The sequence below is a fragment of the Procambarus clarkii genome, chromosome 46 (genome assembly GCF_040958095.1).
Source record: "Procambarus clarkii isolate CNS0578487 chromosome 46, FALCON_Pclarkii_2.0, whole genome shotgun sequence".
Lineage (NCBI taxonomy): Eukaryota > Metazoa > Arthropoda > Malacostraca > Decapoda > Cambaridae > Procambarus > Procambarus clarkii.
In genome coordinates, this window is record NC_091195.1 from 19,276,465 (window position 1) to 19,304,463 (window position 27,999).

The window sequence follows — 27,999 nt, forward strand, 5'->3', positions numbered from 1 at the left end:
TATTGACAACAATTGTCAAGCCTATCATTGCCAGAGCCACCTCTTGTAATTATTTCGCATCCCAGGAAGGTCTAGCCCGGGATATACTTACCCGGAGAGAATATATGTATTTCTGTATGATTTGATATTTTTTTTCTAGGATGATGGTGATTGACAGATTCCGCCCCAAGCCTCTTCTCGGGGCGTTGGATGTTAATGGATAGGTGGATGGACGGGGGGCGGGGGGGGGGGGGGGGTGAGGGAGTTCAAGGGTATTCAAACAATGATAACTTGAGTTTGTTGATTTTTCTGTGTATCTGTTTCTTATATATATAAAGAAGAAAGTTATATATATACTTCAAAGTTTCAAATGCCCTTGCTGGAACTAGAACCTCCGCCCGCGTAATGCAAAGCCGGGTGTTGTACCACTGTACCACTATACAAAGCCAAGTGTTGTACCACTGTACCACTATAGAAAGCCAAGTGTTGTACCACTATACAAAGCCAGGTGTTATACCACTGTACCACTATACAAAGCCGGGTGTTGTACCACTGTACCACTATACAAAGCCGGGTGTTGTACCACTGTACCACTATACAAAGCCGGGTGTTGTACCACTATACAAAGCCAGGTGTTGTACCACTATACAAAGCCGGGTGTTGCACCACTGTACCACTATGCAAAGCCGGGTGTTGTACCACTGTACCACTATACAAAGCCAAGTGTTGTACCACTATACAAAGCCAGGTGTTGTACCACTGTACCACTTTACAAAGCCAGGTGTTGTACCACTGTATCACTATACAAAGCCGGGTGTTGTACCACTGTGAAGTGAGGTGAAGGTGATGATTGGCTCACTTATGGGCCAATAGGTTCACTTCAGCTCACCAGTCTCCTGTGTGTCCACGATGGCTGGCGCAGTATGTTGGATGTTTCGTCGTGTTCTGGACGTTGGCAGAGTGAGATGTGGTGTTGGATGGGTATTGATGCGTGGCTTGGTGTGCTTAATGTATAATTTATATATACAAGAGTTCTTACAGTCTTGTAGAGCCACTAGTACGCGTAGCGTTTCGGGCAGTTCCCTGGAATACGATCCCCGCCGCGAAGAATCGTTGTTACAACCAAGTACACATTTTACTGTTGAGTTAAACAGAGGCTACAGTTAAGGATTTGCGCCCAGTAAATCCTCCCCGGCCAGGATACGAACCCATGACTAAGCGCTTCCCCCAAGTCCAGTCTTCTGTTGTCGCTGTATATGTCGGTTATTTTGGTGTTTGTGAGGATATCTCTGTTGGTGAACATCTGGAGACTGTATGTTCTTTGGTAGAGCCTTGCTGCTTGTGCAGTGTTAGGCATCTTGATGGTGTTGTCTTGCCTATATATTGAGTTCGTTGGAGCTGACAGTCCACAAGTACATGTGAAGACACAGAAGACATTTGTTTCTTTGAAGGGTTTGGTGTCAGGAGAATTCTTTATGAGCAAGGACGGAGGTTTGGTCCAAATCCAGTTGAAATAATTTCCAACATGTGAGGTGTGAAATTCAACATTGGAAAGTTTCCAGCATATGTTGGTGGCAGTGATGAGGGCAGGTGTTGTGTGTTGTTGGTGGGAGGGTAGCAGGTAGTTGGGTTTCCCCTGAGTAGTCATCAGAGGTGATTATACACCTTATCCTCACTCTCTCGCTCTGACTCTCTCTCTCTCTCTGTCTCTCTCTCGCTCGCTCTCTCGCTCGCTCTCTCGCTCGCTCTCTCTCGCTCTCTCTTTTACTATGCATCACTAACTGGTGATGTACGATAAAGGAATTATAAGCGGTAGTACTGATAACATTTTAGATCTCAATTTTATGAACAATAAAGACATTATCATTACGATATCAGATACCACATACTCAGATCACAAGCTCATTGAAGTGCAAACGACCATCAATACTCAGAATAGACCTAAAACGTTGATCAAGCGAGAGGGGTTATTCAGTAAATTCAATTTTAATAATAAAAGGATAGACTGGGAGATAATAAACAGGGAACTTACAAACATTCCATGGGGAACTGTTCTAAGTAATACAAGTCCTACAGAAGGAATAGAAAAACTGACTTCGGAAGCGTATCAAGTCTGTCTGAAACATGTTCCTTTGAGGAAAGCCAGAAAGAGATCCAACGTAGAAAAAGAACGCAGACGACACTATAAACGAAGGAAAAAAATAACGGAAATGCTTATGCAGACACGAATTTCCCGTCAAAGAAGGAATAATTTAAATAGGGAGATTGAAGAAATCGAGCGGAAATTGAAACACTCATATAAGACTGACGAAAGGCAGTTAGAACAGAAAACAATTCGGGAAATAATGAAAAATCCAAAATACTTCTTCACATATGCGAAATCAAACGCAAAATCACTGCCAGTATTGGACCTATTCGCACGAGTGAAGGTTCATACACGGAGGATGACAAAGAAATTAGTGAAATCCTAAAAAAGCAGTATGAGGACATGTTTAGCACTCCAATAAACAACATGAAGGTGGAAGATCCAGACAATTTCTTTATGCGGGATATCCAAACTCCTGTAAATATAACTGATATAAACACGAGCGTACTAGACTTTGAAAGAGAAATTGAAAATCTGCCCATGCACTCGGCTCCGGGTCTAAATTCATGGAATTCAATATTTATAAAGAAAAAATGGTGGAAATGGTGGTGGTGGTGACAAGGCTAACTCACTTTTACGCCTTTCCTGTAAAGTTTCCACGTCGCTCGGTGCGATTTCCTACTCTTTTCTCATCCGGTCGTGTAAGGCGGAGAGTAGTGAGAGAGGCTTCAGGTTCTCTAGACGGTATTCCCCTCTGACTTGTACCTCTTCCCTTGCACTCTCTTTCCCGCGTCTTCCCTTCAACTCTATATACTCTATAAAGCAAATGTTTTCCTCGTGCTTTCAAACAAATGGATACTATACCCTCCGCCCTTCAACACACACACACATTACGAGGTATGAGCTACGAGGAGAGACTACGGGAATTAAACCTCACTTCGCTGGAAGACAGAAGAGTTAGGGAGGACATGATCACCACATTCAAGATTCTGAAGGGAATTGATAGGGTAGATAAAGACAGGCTATTTAACACAAGGGGCACACGCACTAGGGGACACAGGTGGAAACTTAGTGCCCAAATGAGCCACAGGGACGTTAGAAAGAACTTTTTTTAGTGTCAGAGTAGTTAACAGATGGAATGCATTAGGCAGTGTTGTGGTGGAGGCTGACTCCATACACAGTTTCAAAAGTACATATGATAGAGCTTGAGAAACTCAGGAATCTGTACAACAGTAGATTGACAGTTGAGAGGCGGGACCAAAGAGCCAGAGCTTAACCCCTGCAAACACAACTAGGTGAATACACACACACACACACACACACACACACACACACACCATAAGCTTCCAAACTCACGTTAAAAACCATAACCCATCTTCCCTAATGAGCGTCCACGATTACATTCCCCATAAGATGCCATACCTATACCTCAGGGCTCTTCTGGGGACGTGGGGTTGAAGACAGAATCTTCCTTATAAGAACTGGAGAGAGAGTCATTGAAGGGTTTTGATTGGTGGTTGACGCTTCAAGGGCGTCACGCTCTGGAGGGAAAAGAATCATCCCTCGACACGTTATGATGTGACGAGGCTGTAGTGGTTCAGTTTGGTGCTGAGGTTAGGGTCTTTCAACCTCTGGAGGGTTATTAAGGCCTATCAACCTCTGGAGGGTTATTAAGGCCTATCAACCTCTGGAGGGTTATTAAGGACTATCAACCACTGGAGGGTTATTAAGGCCTATCAACCTCTGGAGGGTTATTAAGACCTATCAACCTCTGGAGGGTTATTAAGGCCTATCAACCTCTGGAGGGTTATTAAGAGCTATCAACCTCTGGAGGGTTATTAAGGCCTATCAACCTCTGGAGGGTTATTAAGACCTATCAACCTCTGGAGGGTTATTAAGGCCTATCAACCTCTGGAGGGTTATTAAGACCTATCAACCTCTGGAGGGTTATTAAGGCCTATCAACCTCTGGAGGGTTATTAAGACCTATCAACCTCTGGAGGGTTATTAAGGCCTATCAACCTCTGGAGGGTTATTAAGACCTATCAACCTCTGGAGGGTTATTAAGGCCTATCAACCTCTGGAGGGTTATTAAGACCTATCAACCTCTGGAGGGTTATTAAGGCCTATCAACCTCTGGAGGGTTATTAAGGCCTATCAACCGCTGGAGGGTTATTAAGGCCTATCAACCGCTGGAGGGTTATTAAGACCACCACATCAGCTTACCGACCAACCAATAAGTATACTTTAGTCCTGAACATAGTCCAGGACTATAGTAAACTATGTATACCCAGGAGCGATGTCTACTTTTTTATATATATGAGATGGACTCATTTCTCTCTCTCTCTCTCTCTCTCTCTCTCTCTCTCTCTCTCTCTCTCTCTCTCTCTCTCTCTCTCTCTCTCTCTCTCTCTCTCTCTCTCTCTCTCTCTCTCTGCCTGCCTCTCTCTCTCTCTGCCTGCCTCTCTCTCTCTCTGCCTGCCTCTCTCTCTCTCTCTCTCTCTCTCTCTCTCTCTCTCTCTCTCTCTCTCTCTCTCTCTCTCTCTCTCTCTCTCTCTCTCTCTCTCTCTCTCTCTCTGCCTGCCTCTCTCTCTCTGCCTGCCTCTCTCTCTCTCTCTCTCTGCCTGCCTCTCTCTCTCTCTCTCTCTCTCTCTCTCTCTCTCTCTCTCTCTCTCTCTCTCTCTCTCTCTCGCTCTCTCTCTCTCTCTCTCTCTCTCTCTCTCTCTCTCTCTCCCCACATATTCCTCATATCACCTTGCAGCAATTTGTAATTACATTTCCTCATCTATGTGCATTTGGGAGAAGCTGTCAGGCTCTTGGAAAGGGGGAAGAGGTGAAGGGGTGAAGGAGAGGAAGAAATGAGAAGAGAGAAGGAGGGAGAGAGAGAGGAAATGACGACATAGGAATTCGTTGGATGATAACGGCTGGTTCAAGGTAACTCAACTATGCATTGTTTCCTTAACCTGACGAGTCGACTGTTGTTTCTATCAACTTAATGTATTACTCTCGAAGTCTCTCCTCCTCGGTTGTATGGTATATAATCACGGCCCGTTTTCTGTTGGATGAAGCAGTTTGTGGCCTTGGTGTTGGGATGCATCTGTTTCTGATACGTTGTTGGACTAGCTCGTACTCCCAAGGTTTCCCAACGTCTGGAAACTGTCGTACTAAAGTGCCCCCTGATCATGCAGATCCTGACCCAAAACTGCCCGAAACGCTTTGCGTAATAGTGGCTTTAGGCATTGTATGTACTAGCTCTATCTATAAAGCCAACAAACTTTGTAAAATCTCTTTATGTATGTACCTTACCTAAATAAAAATTATTATTATTATTATTATTATTATTATTATTATTATTATTATTATTATTATTATTATTATTATTATTATTATTATTATAGAAAACGGGACAGTATGTCAATTTTACGAGTCGCTACCATTTTCTAGTACGACAATTTTTGGTCGTGGGTAGAATGTACGTCAAATGTTCTATGAACCACGAGAAGATTAGTGCTTACTGACCAACCAGCAACAATACTCTTGTTTGACCAGACCACACACTAGAAGGTGAAGGGACGACGACGTTTCGGTCCGTCCTGGACCATTCTCAAGTCACAATCGACTTGAGAATGGTCCAGGACGGACCGAAACGTCGTCGTCGTCCCTTCACCTTCTAGTGTGTGGTCTGAACATTGCCCAACCACTTGTGTAAACTCTCAGGATAAGTACACCTTGTAGTGGAGTACACCCTTTATTTATGTATTTTATTTATATATTTATTTATTTATTTATATACAAGAAGGTACAATGGGTTTGTGAGAATACATAGCATAGTATTTACAATCTTGTAAACCAACTAGTACGCGCAGCGTTTCGGGCAGATCCTTAATCTAACAGTGTATTTACTTTACTAACTTACTAACTTTAGTGTTTTATTTGTTTGGTGTTGGGATTAAGGCCTATCAACCTTAGGAGAGGGTTCACGATCACAATTCCTTCCTGACCAACCAGCAAACAGTACTTTAATTCTGAACGTCAATCAGGTCTAATGTACTCCCTGAAGTGTAGATACACTGAGAGGCGCGGTATGCCATACTGTTGTGTATTAATTATGGTATATACTATTAATTTTCAACTTGCTGCTTGTAATTCATTGTGTATGTTGATTTTTATTTCTCATTTTGTATGAATGTATGTTGTAATGTATTTCTCTCTGCCTGTGTATGAATGTACTTTTTATGGAATAATTATCAATATCATTAACCCTCGAACCGATTGTTTTCATACCCAACGTACTGCTGTCATGAAAGCTAAAGTCTCTATTAAAACAACGGCACATGTAATAGGGTTGAATAGGTCAAGGTGGTGCTTTTTTAAGGAGGCTGAGGTTATGTTCACTTAAGGATGGGGGGAGAGAATTTTCTTCCAGGATGTTGTACGGATAATTGCTTATTGCAGTCACGAGCGCGTTGCAAAGCACACATTCTGCAACAATTACGTGGTTGTGCATTCTCTTCGAATTACACCTACTGTTCAAGGGGTTACAAAATACCGATGGCAAGGTAAAGAAAAATAAATCACCAATACAATGTTAAACAATTTTAATAAATGTCTCATCACGCCAAAAAACAAATGCATAAATATCACTAAAAACAAACATACAATAAATGCCCTACATGGCAAAACAAAACAAAATATAGCCACTTTCAGTCTAATCTGTTCCCATCAACATTGTATCTCTGTTCAACTCCTTTCTTGTTCCTCAGTCAGAGATTATATATATATAGAGAGAGAGATGCTCTAAAGTAATATATAAAATTAGAGGTATAACATGCTTCTTGGTGTAAAAGGATTGCACAACTTTACTACTATAGTTCTACTTTATTAGAACTTCTACTTTAGTTCTGGACAATGTCTAAGGATGAAAAGTACTTGCTGGTTGGCCTGTAAATTATGCCTCTGCCTTAATAACCCTCTAGAGATTGATAGGCGGTAAGTCCAACATCAAATCAAATCCATTTTCTTTTTCGCAAAAGGATTATATACGTCATATCTGTACCCTACACTTAAGTGTTCATGTACTAAGTTATGCTCTGGACAACAATGTTCAGGGTTAGTGTTGCTGGTTGGTCAGTTAAGGTAGTTGTGTGGCCTGATTACTCTCTAGAGGTTGATAGGCCTTAAGCCCATCCGTATCTCCCTCTTCACGACTAACACTGCAAAATATACTTGCTGGTCCATCAGTAAATCATTGTGGTTGCTTGATTAACACTCACTCGGTTGATTGGTATTCAGTTCATCACCAATCTTGTCTTTCTATCAAGTAGGTGATATATAGGCTCAGATAACTGATAAATCGTGCAATACTGATGTGTATGGAACATAACCTTCAAAATTGTGACACTAGCTCTCCACATATGTCAGTTGCTTAATTTAGAACCTGTACTTGAGGTCTATCTCGAACCCATTGTTGATGTGATGACTTATATTGAATTTTGTAACTAGCTCATCAAGATTGTAACTTGCTTAGCTAAATGAATTGTGGGGTTCAGTCCCTGAGCCCATTATGTGCCTCTGTAACCCTTTCCACTACCGCACACAAGATGGGTATGGGGTGCATAATAAATGAACTAAACTAACTAAACAATGCCTAGCAGGTCACAAAGGCTTCAAGACTTCTCTGTCTGGAACCTTGACCTAACCTGCATACGGAGGTAAGGGTTACATGAAGTTCTCAGGCGTAGACGTATCAATTTACATTAGTTATCCTTCAAATTTCATTCTCTTCATTATAATTTCATATCATATATGTTTTGCCAATGTAGTTGTAATCACGTTTTTTACGGCTATTCACCTGTTTGCTCCAGCCATAACTCTCATGATTTGCACAAATCACTTATGAATTACGTTTCTAAGTGTAAATTTAGAGTAGACGTGAGATGTAGTTTCACCAGTAAAGTCTTTACAAACTGATCATGTCTTAGAAAATGCAATTGTCAAGGTTTCCCCAACACTGATGCCGGTAATCTATGCACTATGCATTTAAAGAGTATTTGTCTCATGTGATTCCTGGGGGCACCGGATTGAAGATGGCATGTCAATCGCCTCGTCAGCTTGGTCGACGTCCTACCTATGTACTTAGATTGAAGGTTACATCCTTCGTGGGGGCAAGTGTACATGTATACAACGCTTGACTGCTGTAGGGGGTTCTCCGTCGGCTTCGGGCTGTTTTTGATAAGGAGTTCGGTATTAAAGAGTATTCTATACAGTGAAAAGTAATCCACCCAGGGGTTAACAATTTTGGGTACTTCCATTCCAAAGGACTGAATGCTTGCTGAATAATACTAATTGCTTCAGTTAAATCAATTGAAAATTATTCAGACCTTCAAGTATTTAAAATATTTGAAGGTCTTAATATTTGTAAGGGCCTGGATCACCCTGTACCTCTACACATCCGTGACACCCCAGGGAAGGCTTCAGATCGCAGTTGGATATCAGTTGGATATCGTTGACATCCTTCCATATTGTGGGTGTTCAGTAGTGTAGTGGGTAGAGCTACAGGCTACTGCTTTTGTGGTCCTGTGTTCGAAGCCCCGATGACAGTAGTGAATGAAATATATATATATATATAATATATATGTATAAATATATTATATATATATATATATATATATATATATATATATATATATTATATATATATATATATATATATATATATATATATATATATATATATATATATATATATATATATATATATATATACACACACAAATAAGGGTAACTGATACTTCTTTATCTAAATATTTACTTGTATGATCTTTATTCCTTCGATAAAACTTAAGGTTTGACATCGTTATTCAGATTTTTTGGTCTTTTTTAAACGCGTTTCTATTTCATTCTCGGTTAATATATTTCCTCATCGTAAGTCATAAGAGTTAAGTAGTCCTCACACCCGCTGTGATAATCTTAGGTGCCTCCTCGCTAAGAGTTCCAACTTGAAACGAACACTGTCATCTAACATCCCGAACGCCAGATAATCGTCTGTATTTAGCGTTCGAATCCCAGTTGAAAGTATCTAACGTTCGAAAGCATGTATCTAACGTTCGAATGCCTGTATCTAACGTTCGAATGCCTGTATCTAACGTTCGAACGCTTGTATATAACGTTCGAATGCATTTAATGTCATTACCTAACGTTACAACGACAGCCAGACACCTGTATATCTATTGATCAAACACACGAGGAACATCCGAATCAAGCGTTCGAATGCAAGACAAACGTTCGAACACTGACCAATTTCAAACGCCTTGATGCCTAACAGAGGCCGGTCTGTAGCCAAGATCCGAACGCCTTTTGAGTGTCCACATGGAATCACCCAATTTGATACTCCTGGGACAAGGGCCGCTGCCGATCTTAACAACCTGCTGACCCCTGCGGCAGGCGCTGACGATCAGGGCGCAGTGGTTGTGGTAGGTGCTGCCGTCGCTGCCGCAGACGAGGTCCCTCTTGCTGTCTGCACAGAAGAAGTCACAGAATGGCGGATCTGGCTCTTGGAATGAACGTAGAGGGAGGGGATTATTATCTAGTCTCCTGGTGTTGTATCAAGAGGAAGGGGGGGAGACAGAAAGAGACAGACAAGTAGGTAGATATTTTAGACAGGCAGAGACACTGTGTGTGACAGGCAGACAGAACATGATAGAAATTGGCTGGCACAATGATGATATATTTAAAAACAAATAATTTTGAGGGTAAACATAACTATTTATAAAAACTGAGATAAATATATTAGGTCGCACACTAACAGGAACGAGTGACGTTTTGAGAGTAATACAAACTTAACGATTTAAATCAACGATTATCTTATATTAAAAGAATGGGTGTGTCTACGATCTAAATCTACGATTATCCTATACGAAGAGAAAGCGGTGTGTCTTTGATCTAAATCTACGATTATCCTATGCGAAGAAGAATGAGGTGTCTACAATCTACATCTACGATTATTCAATACAAGGAGAAAGAGGCCAAGTCTAGAGAGCAACAATAATCATGCGACATAATGAAAGCTGTACTGAGGGTTGAGACTGACAGCACAGCAGAATTTTGCTTAAGGGATCATGCTAGGAAAATGTGCTGTATGTTGCTAGGATGCTGTGACTGAAGGTTGCTAGGATGCTGAACTGGAGGTTGCTAGAATACTGTGCTGGGGGTGTTGCTCGGAGGAGGTGCTCCGGTGTTGAAGCCCTTGCAGAGTGCTGTTTCACTTGCTGTTAGCTTCTAGGGTGAAGAAAGTGCAAAGTTAAAATAAATTTTAAATTTGATTTCACAAATATTAGTACATTTTTGTTTTAAATACGGAAACTTCAATAATATTTAAAACAAAAATATGATTTTTTCACAAGATTACATTCACATATATCCTGATACTTCCTGAAATACAACCTTTTAGCATATGTGTACTATTTATACTATACTGTTTCAGTCGTGGTATAATTCCAAAGTTATAGAAATTTACAATTTTTATATTAATACAAAGAGATGTATGCAGTTTCTTGGTGTATATACACAGTTCTAGGACTTATTAAGCCAAACACAAAACTAAAGCAGTTTAACAATGAATTTAATTTATTTCAGTTTAATGACTTAAGTAAACATTCAGTGGCCACTCTCAACATTGACCATCATGCAGTGGACACCAGTTGCATTGACCATCTTCTCATGGGTACTTAATGAAGCAACCGTAATACAGCGGACACTTTATCGCAGTGGAGACTGCTTACCTCAGCGACCATCACACAAGTGGTATACCTAATACAGCGACCGTCACACAAGTAGTATACTTACTAACCCGGCCGTCACACAAGTGGTATACTTACTACAGCGACCGTCGCACACCTGGGACACATACTACAGCTGCCGTCACGAACCTATGAAACTACAGCGGCCGTCACACAAGTGGTATACTTACTACAGCGGCCGTCGCACACCTGGGACACATACTACAGCTGCCGTCACGAACCTATGAAACTACAACGGCCGTCACACAAGTGGTATACTTACTACAGCGGCCGTCATAGAGCTTGATGAGTCCCCTGTAGTAGCAGCTGGCGGCCAGTAGCTGGCAGTTGTTGTTATAAGTGCCTCCGTCACTGCCACACACGGGGTTGGACACCTCGTCACACTGTAGCGCGCACACGGGTCGCACTGTGGTGTCTGGTGAGAGGGTGAACACGGATTACAACAGGTAGATTTGAATGTATCATTATCAACTTCGTTATTGCTAGCTTTGTTGTCTATGTTGCTGATGTTGCAACCCGTCATCTCACAGAGTACACGGCATTTTGACGTCAAAATCCCATGTGAACAAATAACGGGATATACGTCCTAGCGGCTCTCATGAACGCTTTTAGTCTAGGGTTCAGTTCGAAAATTTTAGTGCCCCATTTTCTGTCATGTGAATACTCGAGAGGACGGAGTTTATCATCCGTATCATTAGGCTTTATCAGCCCACATCAAATTCCCAAAGGTTTTGGGCATGATTTTCACATTTGTGTGAAACTAGTCTCAAAATTTATCATCCTGCTCATCCCGCCAGCTACCTCGTCAACAACAGAACTGTTACACACAGAGATCACACTAACGTGATGCATCAAATGATCCATTTCATGCATCAAATTACGGGATCCAGTAAGTTCAGTAGAACTTCGGTTTCAACTCTTTTTACCCTGTCGTAGCTCAGTCGATTAAGGCAGTGTCTGGGATGCTCCCGGACGCAGGTTCGAATCCTCGTCACGGCCCTTGTGGATTTGTTCATTTAACAGAACTGTTGTGCAACCTATTGATGAACCAAAAATCCACCAAGAGTGAGGATAACCATTATGATTTAAATGCAAGATTATACATACTTCCCCATAGACCAACACACAGTATGGAAGTCTCCCTGCGTTAGAGACTTGTGGCAGAACTGACGGCTTTCTGTAAGGATCATTATAGACTTACCTAACGGAACTGAAGACCTACAGGCAATCGTGTCTTCCATAATATTAAGAACTGGATTTAATGTACAGAAGGTTGGAAACCCTCTGGAAAGAGCTTGATGCATCAGTTGTTCAAGGTCTTCTTGTAAGCATTGAGGGCTTACTCCATACTGTTAGAGATATTTTCTGGAAGTACTGAGGACTTAGTACATACTGTTGGAGATTTTTTCCTGTAAATACTGCAGTGATCACTTACTGCATGCGCCGTTGGAAACCTTGGAGATGGAACGATCCTTGCAGCGAGCAACGGCCAGGAAGCAGTCGTTGATGTAAGTAACTTTGTTGCTGCCACAGACAGGTTCATCATCCTCGTAGCAGACGATACTACAATCCTTGGCTGGAGAGACACAACATAACATAATCTTTCAGTTTTCTTTGATTTGGTAAATGCTCTGAAGTTCAGTAAAATTCTCTGTAACTTTTGACTTTTGAGGGGATATATTGACTTTATTTCAAATAATGTAGCTTCTCAATTAAGAATTTAGCTCAGAATTTTTGGCTCAGTAAGCTCATACACATAGTTTTTTTAAAATTAGTAATAAATTGTATTTATTAAAATCTTGCATATTAAAATAATTTAACTTAAATAAAATCACAAAAAATTTTGAAATTATTACATTTAAAATATATCACATTTTAAATTAAATAATGTAAAAAAAAATGTAATAATCCACTGGCTAGATTATTTAATAATTTCAGTGGAGAATAATCCACAGGCTAATTCTGTGATGTGCTACTAATAAACTCTAGACTAATCCACTGCTATTCTAGAATTCTAACTGGAACACGAAGAGCGTTCACTCTTGTCGAGAGCATTTCTCGCAGTCAGGAGGTTTCCTTCCTGTTTCATACACGTTCACCCAATTATTTTTGTCTTCTGGTTATTCAGTCATAACGCTGCCGATAAGAATAGAAGAAAATGTGCTTATGCCTGATATCTGTTACTTTTAATTAGATTCACGCGTAATTTGAGGTGTTCAGTAATCCTCAAAGTGTAGCAGTTTTCTAGCATTATTCAGTTGACGCTGAAACATAATTCGTTTTGTCGGGGGACAACCAGCCTGTGTATGTTTATATGTTAGGTTTATATTAAGTTCCATCCCCCCTCCGCAAGCTCAAACTACTGACTCTTCCCAGAATGCATCTCTGGAACTGTTAAAGAACCTTATGCAGTCTACGCTTAACAGTATACAGTTGTAATGATTAGAAAACGAGCTTCATCTCCCACACTAACTGACACTTACTGCAGACTCCGTCATTCTTCTTGACTAGCGACGGGTTGCTGTTCTTGCATCGGGCCAGATTCAGCTTGCATTCCGAACCGTATACCTGACCGTCCGAGCCACACACAGGCCGGAATCCTGGGTTGCATGTATCCGGGCAGTCCGGGCCGGTCGTCACAGGAGCGGATGGAATAGGAGGAACCTGAACTGAACTGACGGTGACGGAATGCACTCTGGAGGTTGACGGTGCTGAGGAGAAAGAGGAATATTTAGGTTTCAAAGTTTGTGATAAAGTGTTGAAGGAATACTATCCTAGAGCCAGATTCACGAAGCACTTACGAACGTGTACATCTTTCCTCAATCTTTGACGGCTTTGGTTACATTTATTAAACAGTTTACAAGCAGGAAAACTTGCAAATCAACTGTTGTTATTGTTATAAACAGCCTCCTGGTGCTTCCGAGCTTATTAACTGTTTAATAATTGGAAACAAAGCTTCCAAAGATTAAGAATAAATGTATAGGTTCGTAAGTGCTTGCGTAACTGCTTCGTGAATCTGGCCCCTAGTTCTTACACTGCTCCGGAAATACAATTTTAATATTTTTTGACAGTGAAAATAACTTTAGCTGTGGAATTGTTATAAGATAAAAAAAAAAAATCAGCGTTTACAATTGTTCAACCACATTCTGAACCATTATTTGATGGCACAAGACGGGTTTTGTAATTACAGCAAACAATTTTAAGAAACTCATCAAAAAGGCATCCAAATTCACCCCGCCCTCTCGAGCGTTCACAACGTCAATAAAATAATGTACTAAATTCTCTGAACTCTCCATCTATAGCGCTATCTATAAATCCATCAACGTTTTGTATCTCACCTTGTATGTATGTACTTTACCTGAATAAATATTTGAATTTTTTGAATTTTGAACATTTTTGAATTTTGAACATTTTTGAATTTTGAACATTTTTGAATTTTGAACATTTTTGAATTTTGAACATTTTTGAATTTTGAACATTTTTGAATTTTGAACATTTTTGAATTTTGAACATTTTTGAATTTTGAACATTTTTGAATTTTGAACATTTTTGAATTTTGAACATTTTTGAATTTTGAACATTTTTGAATTTTGAACATTTTTGAATTTTGAACTCACGTCCAGCAAGTTTTCGCATTCAGACGAGGTATTTGCCAAGGTACTTAAAGAATGTAACATTGAGCTATCTTCTTGAGGTTATCTTGAGATGATTTCGGGGCTTTAGTGTCCCCGCGGCCCGGTCCTCGACCAGGCCTCCACCCCCAAGAAGCAGCCCGTGTCAGCTGACTAACACTCAGGTACCTATTTTACTGCTAGGTAACAGGGGCATAGGGTGAAAGAAACTCTGCCCATTGTTTCTCGCCGGCGCCTGGGATCGAACCCGGGACTACAGGACCACAAGTACAGCGTGCTGTCCGCTCGGCCGACCGGCTCCCCGTCGGAGCGAATGTGGCGCCGAGTTTTAAAAAGGGGAACAATCTTTGTGTCAAAGTGTGTACTCACCTTCATATAATACTTAAGACGGCTGTTATTCAAGCTAAACGAGATGATTTATAATACAATTTCCTTGTTATTTGTCCAAATATAGAATCCTCAGTGACTGTGGTGGGTATGTGGGCCTGCGGGCCGCTCCAAGCAACAGCCTGGTGGACCAAACTCTCACAAGTCAAGCCTGGCCTCGGGCCGGGCTTGGGCAGTAGAAGAACTCCCAGAACCCCATCAAGCAGGTATCAACCAGGTATCAGTGACTGATTCCTTGGACATTGTACTTTTGTTCTTATATTAGAATCCTGAACGATATCCTGGTATTCTTGACTATTCAGTGACACACTGTGTTAAATAGTTATCCCTGCATAGTGCAATCTTTTGAACAGTAACTTAGATATTTTTAATATGAAAAAAATACTTTATATAAAATTACAGCCTTCTATAGGTCTACTCACGGCAGGCTCCCTCAGATCGTTGGCTGATAGTGGCATTTCTACAGGCTGCAGCTGTCAGCTCGCATCTGTTACTGTAGGTGACACCATTGGTGCCACACACAGGCTGGTACGAGTCCCCGCAGTTGGTTTGACAAGTGTCGTTTTCTGTTGGAAAATAATACAGACTTAGGAATTGTGATTTAAGTAATTAGTATTTGTATTAGATTTATATATACAATAGTTCATAAGTTCTTGTAAAGCCTCTTAGTACGCATAGCGTTTCTGGGGTGTCAGGAAACATGTAACTTGTTGCAGGCGATGAGTCACAATAACGTGGCTGAAGTATGTTGACCAGACCACACACTAGAAGTTGAAGGGACGACGACGTTTCGGTCCGTCCTGGACCATTCTCAAGTCGATTGTGACCATTCTCAAGTCACAATCCTGGACCATTCTCAAGTCACAATCGACTTGAGAATGGTCCAGGACGGACCGAAACGTCGTCGTCCCTTCAACTTCTAGTGTGTGGTCTGGTCAACATGTAACTTGTTGGCCAAGTCACTGGCGCCTGTAGCACACACAATTGTTTGAGAATATAAACATCAGCTATGGAAGAAAATAAACTGTATATCTCAGGAAACCTGCTACAATTAACAATGGGATGACACTACTAGTACCTCTGGTCAAAAAATACCTAAGTTTCCCATTAACTTTAGGGCCTAAGACATAGAAATCAACGCAGTTTGGTCTTTCAGTTCACTGTGGGCTTTGCTCATTATAGATTCAACGCCACATTCCCATGTATCTAAAACATTATTTTTGAAGGTAGTTATACCATTTGTCTCAATTATGATGGCTAGCAACCCATTCCACTCGTCTACCACCGTTAGATAATGATTAAGTCAAATTCAGACAACGGTACTCAGAGGTTGCTTATTGGCGGCATCTACTAGCCAAGGAATGCGGCAATCCGCGAAGTCACCCAACCAGTTATTGGCCTTATGAAAAGGTGTTCAACCTAATGACTTCTCCATTATACACCACATCACCTCTGAGCTTTCTAAATATCTTATAAGCCATCAGTTTAGTGCATTAGAGCGTTTACAAATTCTTTCCATGGTTTGGTGTCGGGCTTAAGACTCATCATCCTCTGAAAGGCTGTTATCGAACCCCTGGTTCCGCAACAGAGTTGTTGATTTGTCGAACCAATTACCGCGTAACATAATAGAAGTAGGGTCCTTTTGATTGTTTCAAGCGTAGGTTAGACTGAGATTGGCTGGATATAAATACGAGATGCCTCGTTTGGGCCAATAAGCCTTCTGCAGTTACTTTCAGTCTTATGTTCTTATGGTAAGGCCTCGACACTAGCTTACTAAGGAACCAGCATGAATAGTTAAATAGGAAATGCATTTTTATCACAATAAAATTTTAAACAATATATCGGAACGGGGCAAGTTAGATAATCTAGAAGTCTGACTCTTTACTTGTTTCACTTTTGTTGTGATAATTACCACACAAAAGAATATGTACACCGAGAGATATTATTATTATTATTATTTCCTCTTTTACATACTTAATCGGCATATAGGAAAATACTTTTGATGCGATTTAGAGGAAAATACATTTTCGTTGCTAATCACAGAAAACGGGCCAAAAATGCAATATGTAGCACAAACTATTTTATCTTTGTGTTGGGCTTAATGCCTATCAACCTCCGGGGGATATTAAGGCCCCCACAAGTGTATACTGACCAACCAGCAAGTATACATTAGTCCTGGACATAATCTAGGACTAAAGTAAACTCTGTGAACATACACAGTATACCGGGGTTATACCTTTATATATATATTCCTTTACCATGATTAAAGCCGCTATCTGATAATGCAGCTTTTATTTACAAAAGTGAAATGAGGTTATTTTTTAGTGAGAAAAGTCAATGAATGTCCATTCAATACTTTATTATTCAATAAATTCAATACAATATCTGTTTAGTGATCAGAGGACAATTAGCGGTTCTTGGGAGGGGAATTTGAATAACTGGTGTCGATGTAAACACTTAATAAATTAGTGTTTATTAAATTAAAGACACACAATATGAAATCTAGACATTGACAGTACAATATGAAATTGTCTTCTATTTGTGCTTGCCGGAAAATATGTAATAACAAAAAAAAATTAAGCTGCACGTTTTTAAGGGCTTTCAAAATTATTGCAGAGTTCTAGTACATTAGTGTTCATTATTATTATGGGACGGATTTACACGCCTGGCAATTATATTATTAGTAATATTTGAATATATATATTTCATGAGCAATGTGGCTTGCGTTTAATATTGAGATAGAACACAAGACAATAGTATGTAGAAAGCCAAGTTACAGTGATAATTAAATGTGATAATTGAATTCAATGCAGTGATAATTGAATACAATCCAGTGATAATTGAATTTAGTGATAATTGAATGTTAATATTTATTGATCTCTCAGGAAAAAATCCCTTCGCGTTGAGTGGCATTAAGAGATATATGAGTTCATGCACGATATTGCTCTCAATAATTACAAGCGCCACAGCACGGACAGTCTCTCTGTGGCGCAGTGGTAACTCACTCGACCGTCATTTCGCGAGCGCGTAGGCCTGGGAATACGACCCGCCAAATCGTTTAACAACCAGGTACCCATTCACTGCTGGGTGAACAGAAGCTACAGTTAAGGACTGGTGCCCACTCAATCTTCCCCGGCTCGCGAAGCGCCTGAGTGTCTTACCACTGCGCCACGGAGACTATATGAGAATAAATGACACTGCAAAGGGCATTTATATATATAATATAATATTATAACTTTTTAAATACTCCATCGATCCCACATCTATCATGTTACCCAGTTGCTTCATAAAGCAACAACGCTCTTTCTAAATCATCGTATCATGCGTTGAAAACGGCTAACAAATTTACCGGCTGTCGAGCTACAAAGGAATTAAGATAGTTGAATACAATTAAAATATGGAAAGCCTGCCACCAGTTTACCAGCTCGACTATCTCTCTCTCTGTCTCTCTCTCTGTCTCTCTCTATGTCTCTCTCTCTCTCTCTGTCTCTCTCTCTGTCTCTCTCTCTCTGTGTCTCTCTCTCTGTGTCTCTCTCTCTGTCTCTCTCTCTGTCTCTCTATGTCTCTCTCTCTCTCTCTCCCTCTCTCTCTCTCTCTCTCTCTCTCTCTCTCTCTCTATGTCTCTCTCTCTCTCTATGTCTCTCTCTCTCTCTCTCTCTCTCTCTCTCTCTCTCTCTCTCTCTCTCTCTTTCTCTCTCTCTCTCTCTTTTTCACTTACTACAAACGCCTTCTGCAGCAATCCCGATGCCTCTCCCACCAGAGTTACGGGACTTGCAGCTCTCCGCCTCCAGGATGCACTTGTTGTTGTAAGTCCTGCCGTCAGTTCCGCAGACCGGCATGTATATCTTCGTGCACTCCTCTCTACACTGTGTTGAAGCGTTTATCGTCGACCCGCCGCTTGGGCGAGACCCGGTCGGAGGTGACTGCGTAGCAACTGGTGAAATTAAAAGTTGGTTTTAAGAATCTATAGAGGTGGCTGGCATGTAATTGCTTTTTGGGCTAGTGTGTGTGTTGAACAGTAAATCTTGTAATAATATATAATATATTTAGGTGGCCTCGTAGCCTGGTGGATAGCGCGCAGGACTCGTAATTCTGTGGCGCGGGTTCGATTCCCGCACGAGGCAGAAACAAATGGGCAAAGTTTCTTTCACCCTGAATGCCCCTGTTACCTAGCAGTAAATAGGTACCTGGGAGTTAGTCAGCTGTCACGGGCTGCTTCCTGGGGGTGGAGGCCTGGTCGAGGACCGGGCCGCGGGGACACTAAAGCCCCGAAATCATCTGAAGATAACCTCAAGATGAGGGTGGCAGGTGATTGAATGGAGAGTGACAGTACTTGTAGAAAACGTAATATTGATCTAAAATTCAATGTCAGTTAATAAAATATGTACGAGGAATTTTTTTCTTTGTTATATAATATGAAATATAAAGATCATATTTACATCAATCAATTTACTAGGGAAAATACTACATTTATATATAATTTATATAATTCTCAGTAAACCAATTTTTCATATCATAGAGCATGGGCCATAAACCCTCAAATGTTATACTTGATCCTGCCTAGCAAGTTACTTCAATATTTTGTCTACTGATTAACCCTCTCGCCTGCCTATCCACACACAAAAAGATGCACATTTACACAACTTGCACATTCATTACAACTATTTAACACTGGGAAGGGATCAGGATAAGGATCTGGGACGGGATGGGGAGGAATGGTACCAAACCACTTGGACGGTCGGGGATTGAACGCCTAGGACTGCTACTGTGCATTTAAATTATCAGAAAGTAACATTAACCCCATTGTTTTTTTGATCAACTCATTCCCACGCCTAGGGTGAGGGGTAATCTCTCTCTCGAGGTGCCCACAACCCTGTCCTAATTCAAGTTTAGCTTCAGGACTCCACAATTCTATTGTAGGCGATTTTAAACGCTGCCAATATAGTCTAAAAAGATGTTGTACTTTAAGCAGGTCATAATAGGTCTTCCGTTTACCCGATCATCCAGGTAAACAAAAGTGATTTGTCGTTTTCCATTTGTTCTTAATCATTAGGAAAACAACAGGTCTATCCAGTGACTTCATTTTCTTGTTTGGAACGATTGTACTCAAGATGGTACCACAAGATACCATCTTGAAGTTTAGATTTAGGAAAGACTTGGGTAAATACTGGTTCAGTAACAGGGTTGTTGATTTGTGGAACCAATTGCCGCGTAACGTGGTGGAGGTGGGGTCCCTCGATTGTTTCAAGCACGGGTTGGACAAGTATATGAGTGGGATTGGGTGGTTATAGAATAGGAGCTGCCTCGTATGGGCCAATAGGCCTTCTGCAGTTACCTTTGTTCTTATGTTCTTAAGATCACTGTTAAAGAGCATCGACAAAAAACAATCCAAAAAGAACAGCTAATATGCAACAGCCTCTGCCAATCCAAAATCATCGATCAGTTTATATTTATTTTACAATCCTCGAAGCTGTTATTGGATCTAACGCAATCAAAGTGATTCTATGGAAAATAAAGGACAGGATCAGCTTGATTCTCAAATCACAGCCATCTCTTAAGCGATCATTTCACATACTATCTTCCCTGCAACAGCACCTAGTTATGCAAGCCCGGCGCTCGTGTAGGTTTAACTAGAAAAAGTATTTAACCAAATCACGTCACTTAAATTTTTTAATTTTCCTATTTAATACAAATTTAATTAGAACAGAAGCCTAATCAGTTCCCGACTTAAAGTGATCCAGGACGGATCAAAACATCGTCAAATCCTTTTTTTTTTCCTGATGTGTGGGTTGGGTATTTAACTTTCAATCATGTTATTGTCACTTAAGTCCTGCAACTAACTTAATATGAACAAATAGCAACAACGTAATAAATTAAAATAAAGACATAAAATAAATATGCAAATAAATATAAATAAAATAAGTAAATAAAGTAAATAAATAAATTAAATAAATAAAAATACAATTATAAAGTAAATAAAATAAATTAAAATAAAATTAAAATAAAGTTCTTGTTAGGCGCCTTCGTCAGTACTCACAGCAAGGTCCATCGTTGCGCTTAGAGAGAGTCGGGTCCCTGCAGGCGACCCTGGCGAGGGAACAGTCATTGCGGTACAGGACACTGTTGGAACCACAAACGGGCTTGACGGTATCCGGGCAATCGTCCGGACAGTCGCCTCCTCCTCCTCCTGCAGGAAGACACACAACAGTTCAGGAGTTACGTTAGAGAGTAGATTTGGCATGTCCATGTGCCCACACAGTATGTAAACATGGATAAACATGCTTTCTGTACGACCAAATGGCTATACATTCTACCTGTAATATCAGACGAATATACATGCCACCTGTAGGAATAAAGTATACATGCTGGTTGGTCAGTATTCTAATGTGGTGGCCTTAATATTCTTCCAGAGGTTGATAGGCCTTGAGCCTAATACTGGAACAAATCCCGCATGCAATACTTTACCTGTATTTGTAACGGCTTCGAAAATTTCTTTGAGTTTATCCAGTTTTTCCGGGAGAAGATCTGGAGGGAGAGAAGAGAGGAAGGCTAGCTTAATGGAGGGTTATTAGGGCCTATCAACCTCTGGAGGGTAATTAAGGCCTATCAACCTCTAGAGGGTAATTAAGGCCTATCAACCTCTAGAGGGTAATTAAGACCACCACAACAGCCTACTGACCAACCAACAAGTATACTTTAGTCCTGAACAGAGTCCAGAACTAAACTCTCAGTGTGTATACACCAAGAAACTGAATATATCTCTGTGCATATATCTCTCTTTGAGAAGACTGTGAAAGGTCTTTGTTGTCCATTTATTAGTTACTGAAGAAGTAGAGGGAGGACTATGTTAAACCTGCGTTAGATTCTGAGGGCGTAGGAGTGTTCAGCCACGACAACTGGTTATAATCTGAAGGTTCAGCCTCAGTACAGGTGAACAGGAGGCATCAGGGGTGACAGAAACTCTGCCCATTTGTTTCCGCCTACGCCGGAGATCGAACCCGGAACCTTAGAACCACGACCCCAGAACGCTGTCCACTCAGCCGTGAGGCCCGTAATGTGTGTGTGTGTGTTCTCGCCTAGTTGTACTCACTTAGTCGTGCTTGCGGGGGTTGAGATCTGGCTCCTTGGTCCCGCCTTTCATCTGTCAACTGGTGTACAGGTTCCTGAGCCTATTGGGCTCTATCATATCTACACTTGAAACTGTATATGGAGTCAGCCTCCACCACATCACTGCCTAATGTATTCCATCTGTTAACTACTCTGACACTGAAAAAGTTCTTTCTAACATCTCTGTGGCTCATTGGGGTACTCAGTTTCCACCTGTGTCCCCTTGTTCGCGTACCTCCCGTGTTAAACAGGTTATCTTTATCTACCCATTCAATTTACCTCTGAGAATTTTGTAGGTAGTGATCATGTCTCCCCGAGCTCTCCAGTCTTCCAGCGACATGGGTGCATTTCACGCAGCCTTTCCTCGTAACTCATGCCTCTTAGTTCTGGGACTAGCCTAGTGGCATACCTCTGACCTTTTTCCAGCTTCGTCTTGTGCTTGACAAGGTACGGGCTCCATGCTGGGACCGCATACTCCAGGATTGGTCTTACATATATGGTATACAAGGTTCTGAATGATTCCTTACACAGGTTCCTGAAGGCTGTTCTGATGTTAGCCAGCCTCGCATACGCCGCTAATGTTATTCTTTTGATGTAGGCTTCAGGAGACAGGTTTGGTGTGATGTCAACTCCTAGATCTTTCTCTCTGTCCGTTTCATGAAGGATTTTATATCCCATTCGGTATCCTGTGTCTGGCCTCCTGTTTTCACCGCCTAGTTGCATTACCTTACACTTGCTTGGGTTGAACTTTAGTAGTAACTTTAGAGTGGTTTTGTTGGACCATTCCTTCAGTTTGTCTAGGTCATCTTGTAGCCTCATACTATCTTCCTCTGTCTTAATCCTCCTCACAATTTGTGCATCATCAGCAAACATTGAGATGAACTAGTTTATCCCCTCTGGTGTGTGTGTGGGGGGGGGGGGGGCACAGTTACTGAAAATTAGGTTTTATTTGGCGACGTGGTCAAACGTTCGACAGTATTGGAGGTTCGACTTACTAAACTACACTTTAATTTTCCACTTTATACCCCCTTTCAAATTGTTAACTAAATGCTACTCATTTTAAACCAAAAGGTAAACATTGATTAAGACTGCAGGCGATGAGTCACAATAACGTGGCTAAAGTATGTTGACCAGACCACACACTAGAAGGTGAAGGGACGACGACGTTTCGGTCCGTCCTGGACCATTCACAATCGACTTGAGAATGGTCCAGGACGGACCGAAACGTCGTCGTCCCTTCACCTTCTAGTGTGTGGTCTGGTCAACATTGATTAAGACTGATGTAAACCTGTTAGGTCAGGTATTATTGTAACAATTTATGAAACTTTGTTTCTGATTTTGACAACGATCATGACTTTAAATTGATAAATGAAGCTTCTAAATCTAATTCAAATTCTTGAGTTTACAGTTTATCATTACAGATATCGCTTGTTATTAAAATAACTTTCTCTTAGGTAAACAATTTACTGTAAATCTGTGTAAACTGAACTACAAATATACAAAAACAAGCACTGATAGATAACGTATCTATCTATCTATCTATCCAGCTAAACATGGCTTGGGAAAGCCGGCTGTAATACACCCAGTGTGTATATACGTTCACAGGTGTACATCCTCAGGATGTAGACACGTTCATAGGTGACAAACACAGGATGTACACACACGCCTTCATGTGTACATGCTCACGATGTACACACACGCTTACATGTGCACATGCTCAGGATGTACACACACGCTTACATGTGCACATGCTCAGGATGTATACACGTGTTCATAGGAGCAAGAAAGGTTTGTATTCCTAAGTATGAAAACACTAAATGGGAATAGTCGCCTTATATTGCTGTCAATCATAACATTATATATGCAAAGATTTTAGTTGTTTCACTATATCATAAATACTACAATATTGTTGTAAAATAGGTTCAACTACAGTTTTATGCTGTCATTATATATTCACTATATAATTGTATACACTTTTGCAATACTTGCATTGGCTTTGTGTTTGGCTTACACCCTAGGTAATGTAAACTCGGATTACATATACTAAAATATAGGGTTCATTTCACACCTAAATCACAATAGCGTAATGTAACAAATCCACAAGGGCCGTGACGAGGATTAGAACCTCGTCACGGCCCTTGTGAATTTGTTCATAGGGTTCATTTTTTCGGTGTAAACTACTGAGGACAAAGAGTTGGACAATAAGTTTTAGGGGAAACTAAGCAATTTCGTTTGGCATTGATCGGTAAATTTATCGCGCTGACTGCATCCTACAGTCAGCCCCGGAACTAAACTACCATGTCATCGTTGAAGGTTATTGAAGTTATGCTAAGTGATAGTACACTTTCTTTTCCGGATATCTTATTTTTTGCGTTTATCTCTAGTTCGTCTAGTTTTTGTATTGTTTGAGAGCTAATATTGTAATTTAATTAATTTGTATTTGTTTGTACATCTGTTTTCTCTCTCTCTCACACTCTCGTTCTAGCTCTAGCTAGCTCTCTCTCTCTCTCTCTCTCTCTCTCTCTCTCTCTCTCTCTCTCTCTCTCTCTCTCTCTCTCTCTCTCTCTCTCTCTCTCTCTCTCTCTCTCTCTCTCTCTCTCTCTCTCTCTCTCTCTCTCTCTCTCTCTCTCTCTCTCTCTCTCTCTCTCTCTCTCTCTCTCTCTCTCTCTCTCTCTCTCTCAACGAAGCGGATCGGCACTTGAGGGAACGCTAAGAGCGGATCTTTCTAAAAGCAGACAACAGGAGACATGACCGCGACGTACATAATACAAATACCTTTTGACAAAGTAGGTTCGGGCAAGTTGTACAACACGTAAAAAACAGAGAGATCATGGACGCTATCTAGACATGAAGATGAAGTATAGAGGTGTAGGGAAATATATCTTAATCCAGTAATATGCTTATGTTTAAATGTATCAAAGAACTCTATTGGGTCAGGAATCACTGAATTCCCAGCCAACATTTGAAATGCCAGGGCCCAAGAGCTAATGCTTGTTCCTGCAGGGTAATTAAATGAGTATACTCATGAAATTCAATGAAATGTTAGTCATTCTTAACGAAGATGGATTTTTTTATGTTCTACGACAGCCTTGGCAACAGTGTTTCAATAAGGAGTTGTTCTGACAACAGTGTTTCAATAAGAAGTTGTTCTGACAACAGTGTTTCAATAAGTTGTTGTTCTGACAACAGTGTTTCAATAAGAAGTTGTTCTGGCAACAGTGTTTCAATAAAGCGTTGTTCTGACAAGAGTGTTTCAATAAGGAGTTGTTCTGACAACAGTGTTTCAATAAGGAGTTGTTCTGGCAACAGTGTTTCAATAAAGAGTTGTTCTGACAACAGTGTTTCAATAAGGAGTTATTTATGGCAACAGTGTTTTACTGAAGAAAGGCTTTACAACATTGATGGACCGTGGGAGATTACACCCTTTCCAATTTTAATCCCTCCCTTTCCACCCAAGAAGCAAATGAGAGATCAGCCCAAGCTTCGTCGTGAGGCAAAGCTCAACGCCTTAAGCCATATTGATTCTCTCTCTCAAATCATGTACACAAGTTAAGATTGTAACTTGCTTACCTAAATGAATTGTGGGGTTCAGTCCCTGAGCCCATTATGTACCTCTATAACCCTTTCCACTACTGCCCACTGGATGAGTATAGGGTGCAAAATAAATGAAATAACTAAAGTAACATTGGTTCATGAAATACAGATTCTGGCAACAGTGTCTTGGAAGACAGGTTTTGACAACAGATCTTAAGGGATCCGAAGGTTATTTCCAGGATGCTGTGAGATAGACATCTCTCACCATGACAACCATCTCTGGTCTTTCCCAGCCTCCGGTGGTGTCCCTCAACAGCTTGGTAACAATAGAAAATACAACAATACATTCAATAATGCATTCAACCGTAAATACAACGTGAATTACAACAAGGATATACAATTGTACAACAGGAAATACGTTGGGCGCCATTCCTTCACGCAATCCTATCTTGTCCTCATAACTCCCCACCCGCATGACCTCACAATCATCCTATAGCTACATAACCACTCCAAAGGCATTACGGACTCACCATAGCCCGTGTTACTTGGAACTTTTTGTTCCAGGTAGCGAATCTTTAACAACATTGGCTCTTTATAGAATATAACTATCTACGGGCTCACCATAGCCCATGTTACTTGGAACATTTTGTTCCAGGTAGCGAATCTTTAACAACATTGGCTCTGTAGTCAATATCTACCCTTTCACATTGCAATTACCTTGCTTCTGTTATTCTTACTGCTTATTGATATGATAAAAATCAACTGGAGCAACAAGATGACTCGAATCAGGATATTCCCAGCCGCGCACCTTAACTACGCACTGAATATACCCTCATTATAGCGCAGTGGTTTCCACAGGTAAAACCTAAAACCTTGACTTACCCGTTGGCCTCTGGGGACTTGCCACCGCCAGCGTCACCAACACCAGGGTGGCGAAGGGCGTCACCAGGCGTACCATCGCTCGTGCGTTGCGTTCTGGGACCACCTGAGGATGGAACGAGAGAAAATGAAGTCAGAAACACTTGTAGTGGCTCCTACACTCTCGTAGGAAGCTCTAAGACACATGTTGTTGTTGTTATAGATTCAGCTACTCGGAACAAGTTCCAAGTAGCACGGGCTATGGTGAGCCCGTAGTGGACTTACCTGGCACGGGAGTGATGTGAGAGCTAAGACACATGTAAGCAGATTGATAAAGATTAAGCCACCCAAGAGGTGGCACGGGCATGAATAGCCCGTAAGTGGTACATGTAAGCAGGGACCTGCATTGCTAATATCATGATATAATGATTTAGTTATATAATGATATAATAATTTAGTTATCTAATGATATAATAATTTTGTTATATAATGTTATAATAATTTAGTTATATAATTATATGATAATTTAAAATATAATGATATAGTAATTTAGTTATATATTCAAGATATATTTGTCCATGTGAGGAAGATCCAGTGTATGTAGTGTATAATAATATATTCGTATATACAACTTCGGTCTCCTCTTTAGTGCGCTTAGAAACACAACACTACTCTTTCTAAATCACTGATATCGAAGTTTTAACTTATGGTAAATTAGAAGAAACATACAGTAAGTTCCCCTCCTATTGTATGTTCCCTCTAACTTCCTTCTAATTTCTCTTCTAAGTTCTATTAGGAGGACGGATTGCTCTGTGGCTCATTTGAATACTCAGTTTCCACCTGTTTGAGTGGTCACACAATATATTCTACTCAAACGGGTGGAAACTGAGTATTCAAATGAGCCACAGAGCAATCCGTCCTCCTAATAGAACTTAGAAGAGAAATTAGAAGGAAGTTAGAGGGAACATACAATAGGAGGGGAACTTACTGTATGTTTCTTCTAATTTACCATAAGTTAAAACTTCGATATCAGTGATTTAGAAAGAGTAGTGTTGTGTTTCTAAGCGCACTAAAGTGGAGACCGAAGTTGTATATACGAATATATTATTATATACGAATATATATATATATATATGTATATTGTATTATATACGAAACTTTAAGAAAGTGAAAAAAACAAATGTTGACATCTCTGGAGAATGATAAAAATGATTCAGATCACGCCCACACAAGAAGATAAGTAACTTAATTAGGAAGGTTTTCAAATCCGTTTCCAACCTAACCTGGCTATCACTTCATCTTTATGTTCTGGCATATATAACACCTTTCTGTTTTGAAGTCGGCAAGTAGCTATACAGCGTTTCAGAGCTCCACATTGTACTGTCAAACCTTTACATCGTCAGAACTGGTAAATTTAGGATCCATGGCTATCAATAACAGGTTCACCGGCAAAATTTGTTTCAATCCTCACCTGCACTTGTCAACCCGCGCGCCGGTAGCTGACTGAGGACTTCAAGGCAAGTGAACATACCTTTAAAAACTTGTTTTTCTTACGAAGATGCCAGATTTTTATATTCCCAATACAGCATCTTTTTTTTTTGCATGTTATTTATTAATTT

At 40.5% G+C, this 27,999-nt stretch overlaps 1 protein-coding gene across 7 annotated transcripts; it reads right to left on the bottom strand.

Annotated features, from left to right (window-relative positions):
- Positions 1-8,870: 8,870 nt before the first annotated feature.
- Positions 8,871-27,900, bottom strand: LOC123770488 (ovoinhibitor). Of its 7 annotated transcripts, none has more exons than XM_045762403.2 (10): positions 27,852-27,900; positions 26,405-26,507; positions 21,347-21,406; positions 20,919-21,065; positions 18,600-18,815; positions 15,304-15,447; positions 13,346-13,573; positions 12,298-12,438; positions 11,125-11,277; positions 8,871-10,341 (listed from the first exon to the last, which is right to left on the bottom strand). In XM_045762403.2, exons 2-10 carry the CDS (start codon positions 26,478-26,480, stop codon positions 10,325-10,327), a joined length of 1,182 nt encoding a protein of 393 aa, XP_045618359.1. In that variant the 5' UTR covers positions 26,481-26,507; positions 27,852-27,900; the 3' UTR covers positions 8,871-10,324. The 7 variants fall into 7 exon arrangements, with proteins under 7 accessions (XP_045618359.1, XP_045618357.1, XP_045618358.1 ...); XM_045762401.2 differs by having other exon boundaries at positions 20,919-21,068; XM_045762402.2 differs by lacking the exon at positions 27,852-27,900 and adding an exon at positions 27,664-27,685 and having other exon boundaries at positions 20,919-21,068.
- Positions 27,901-27,999: the final 99 nt, after the last annotated feature.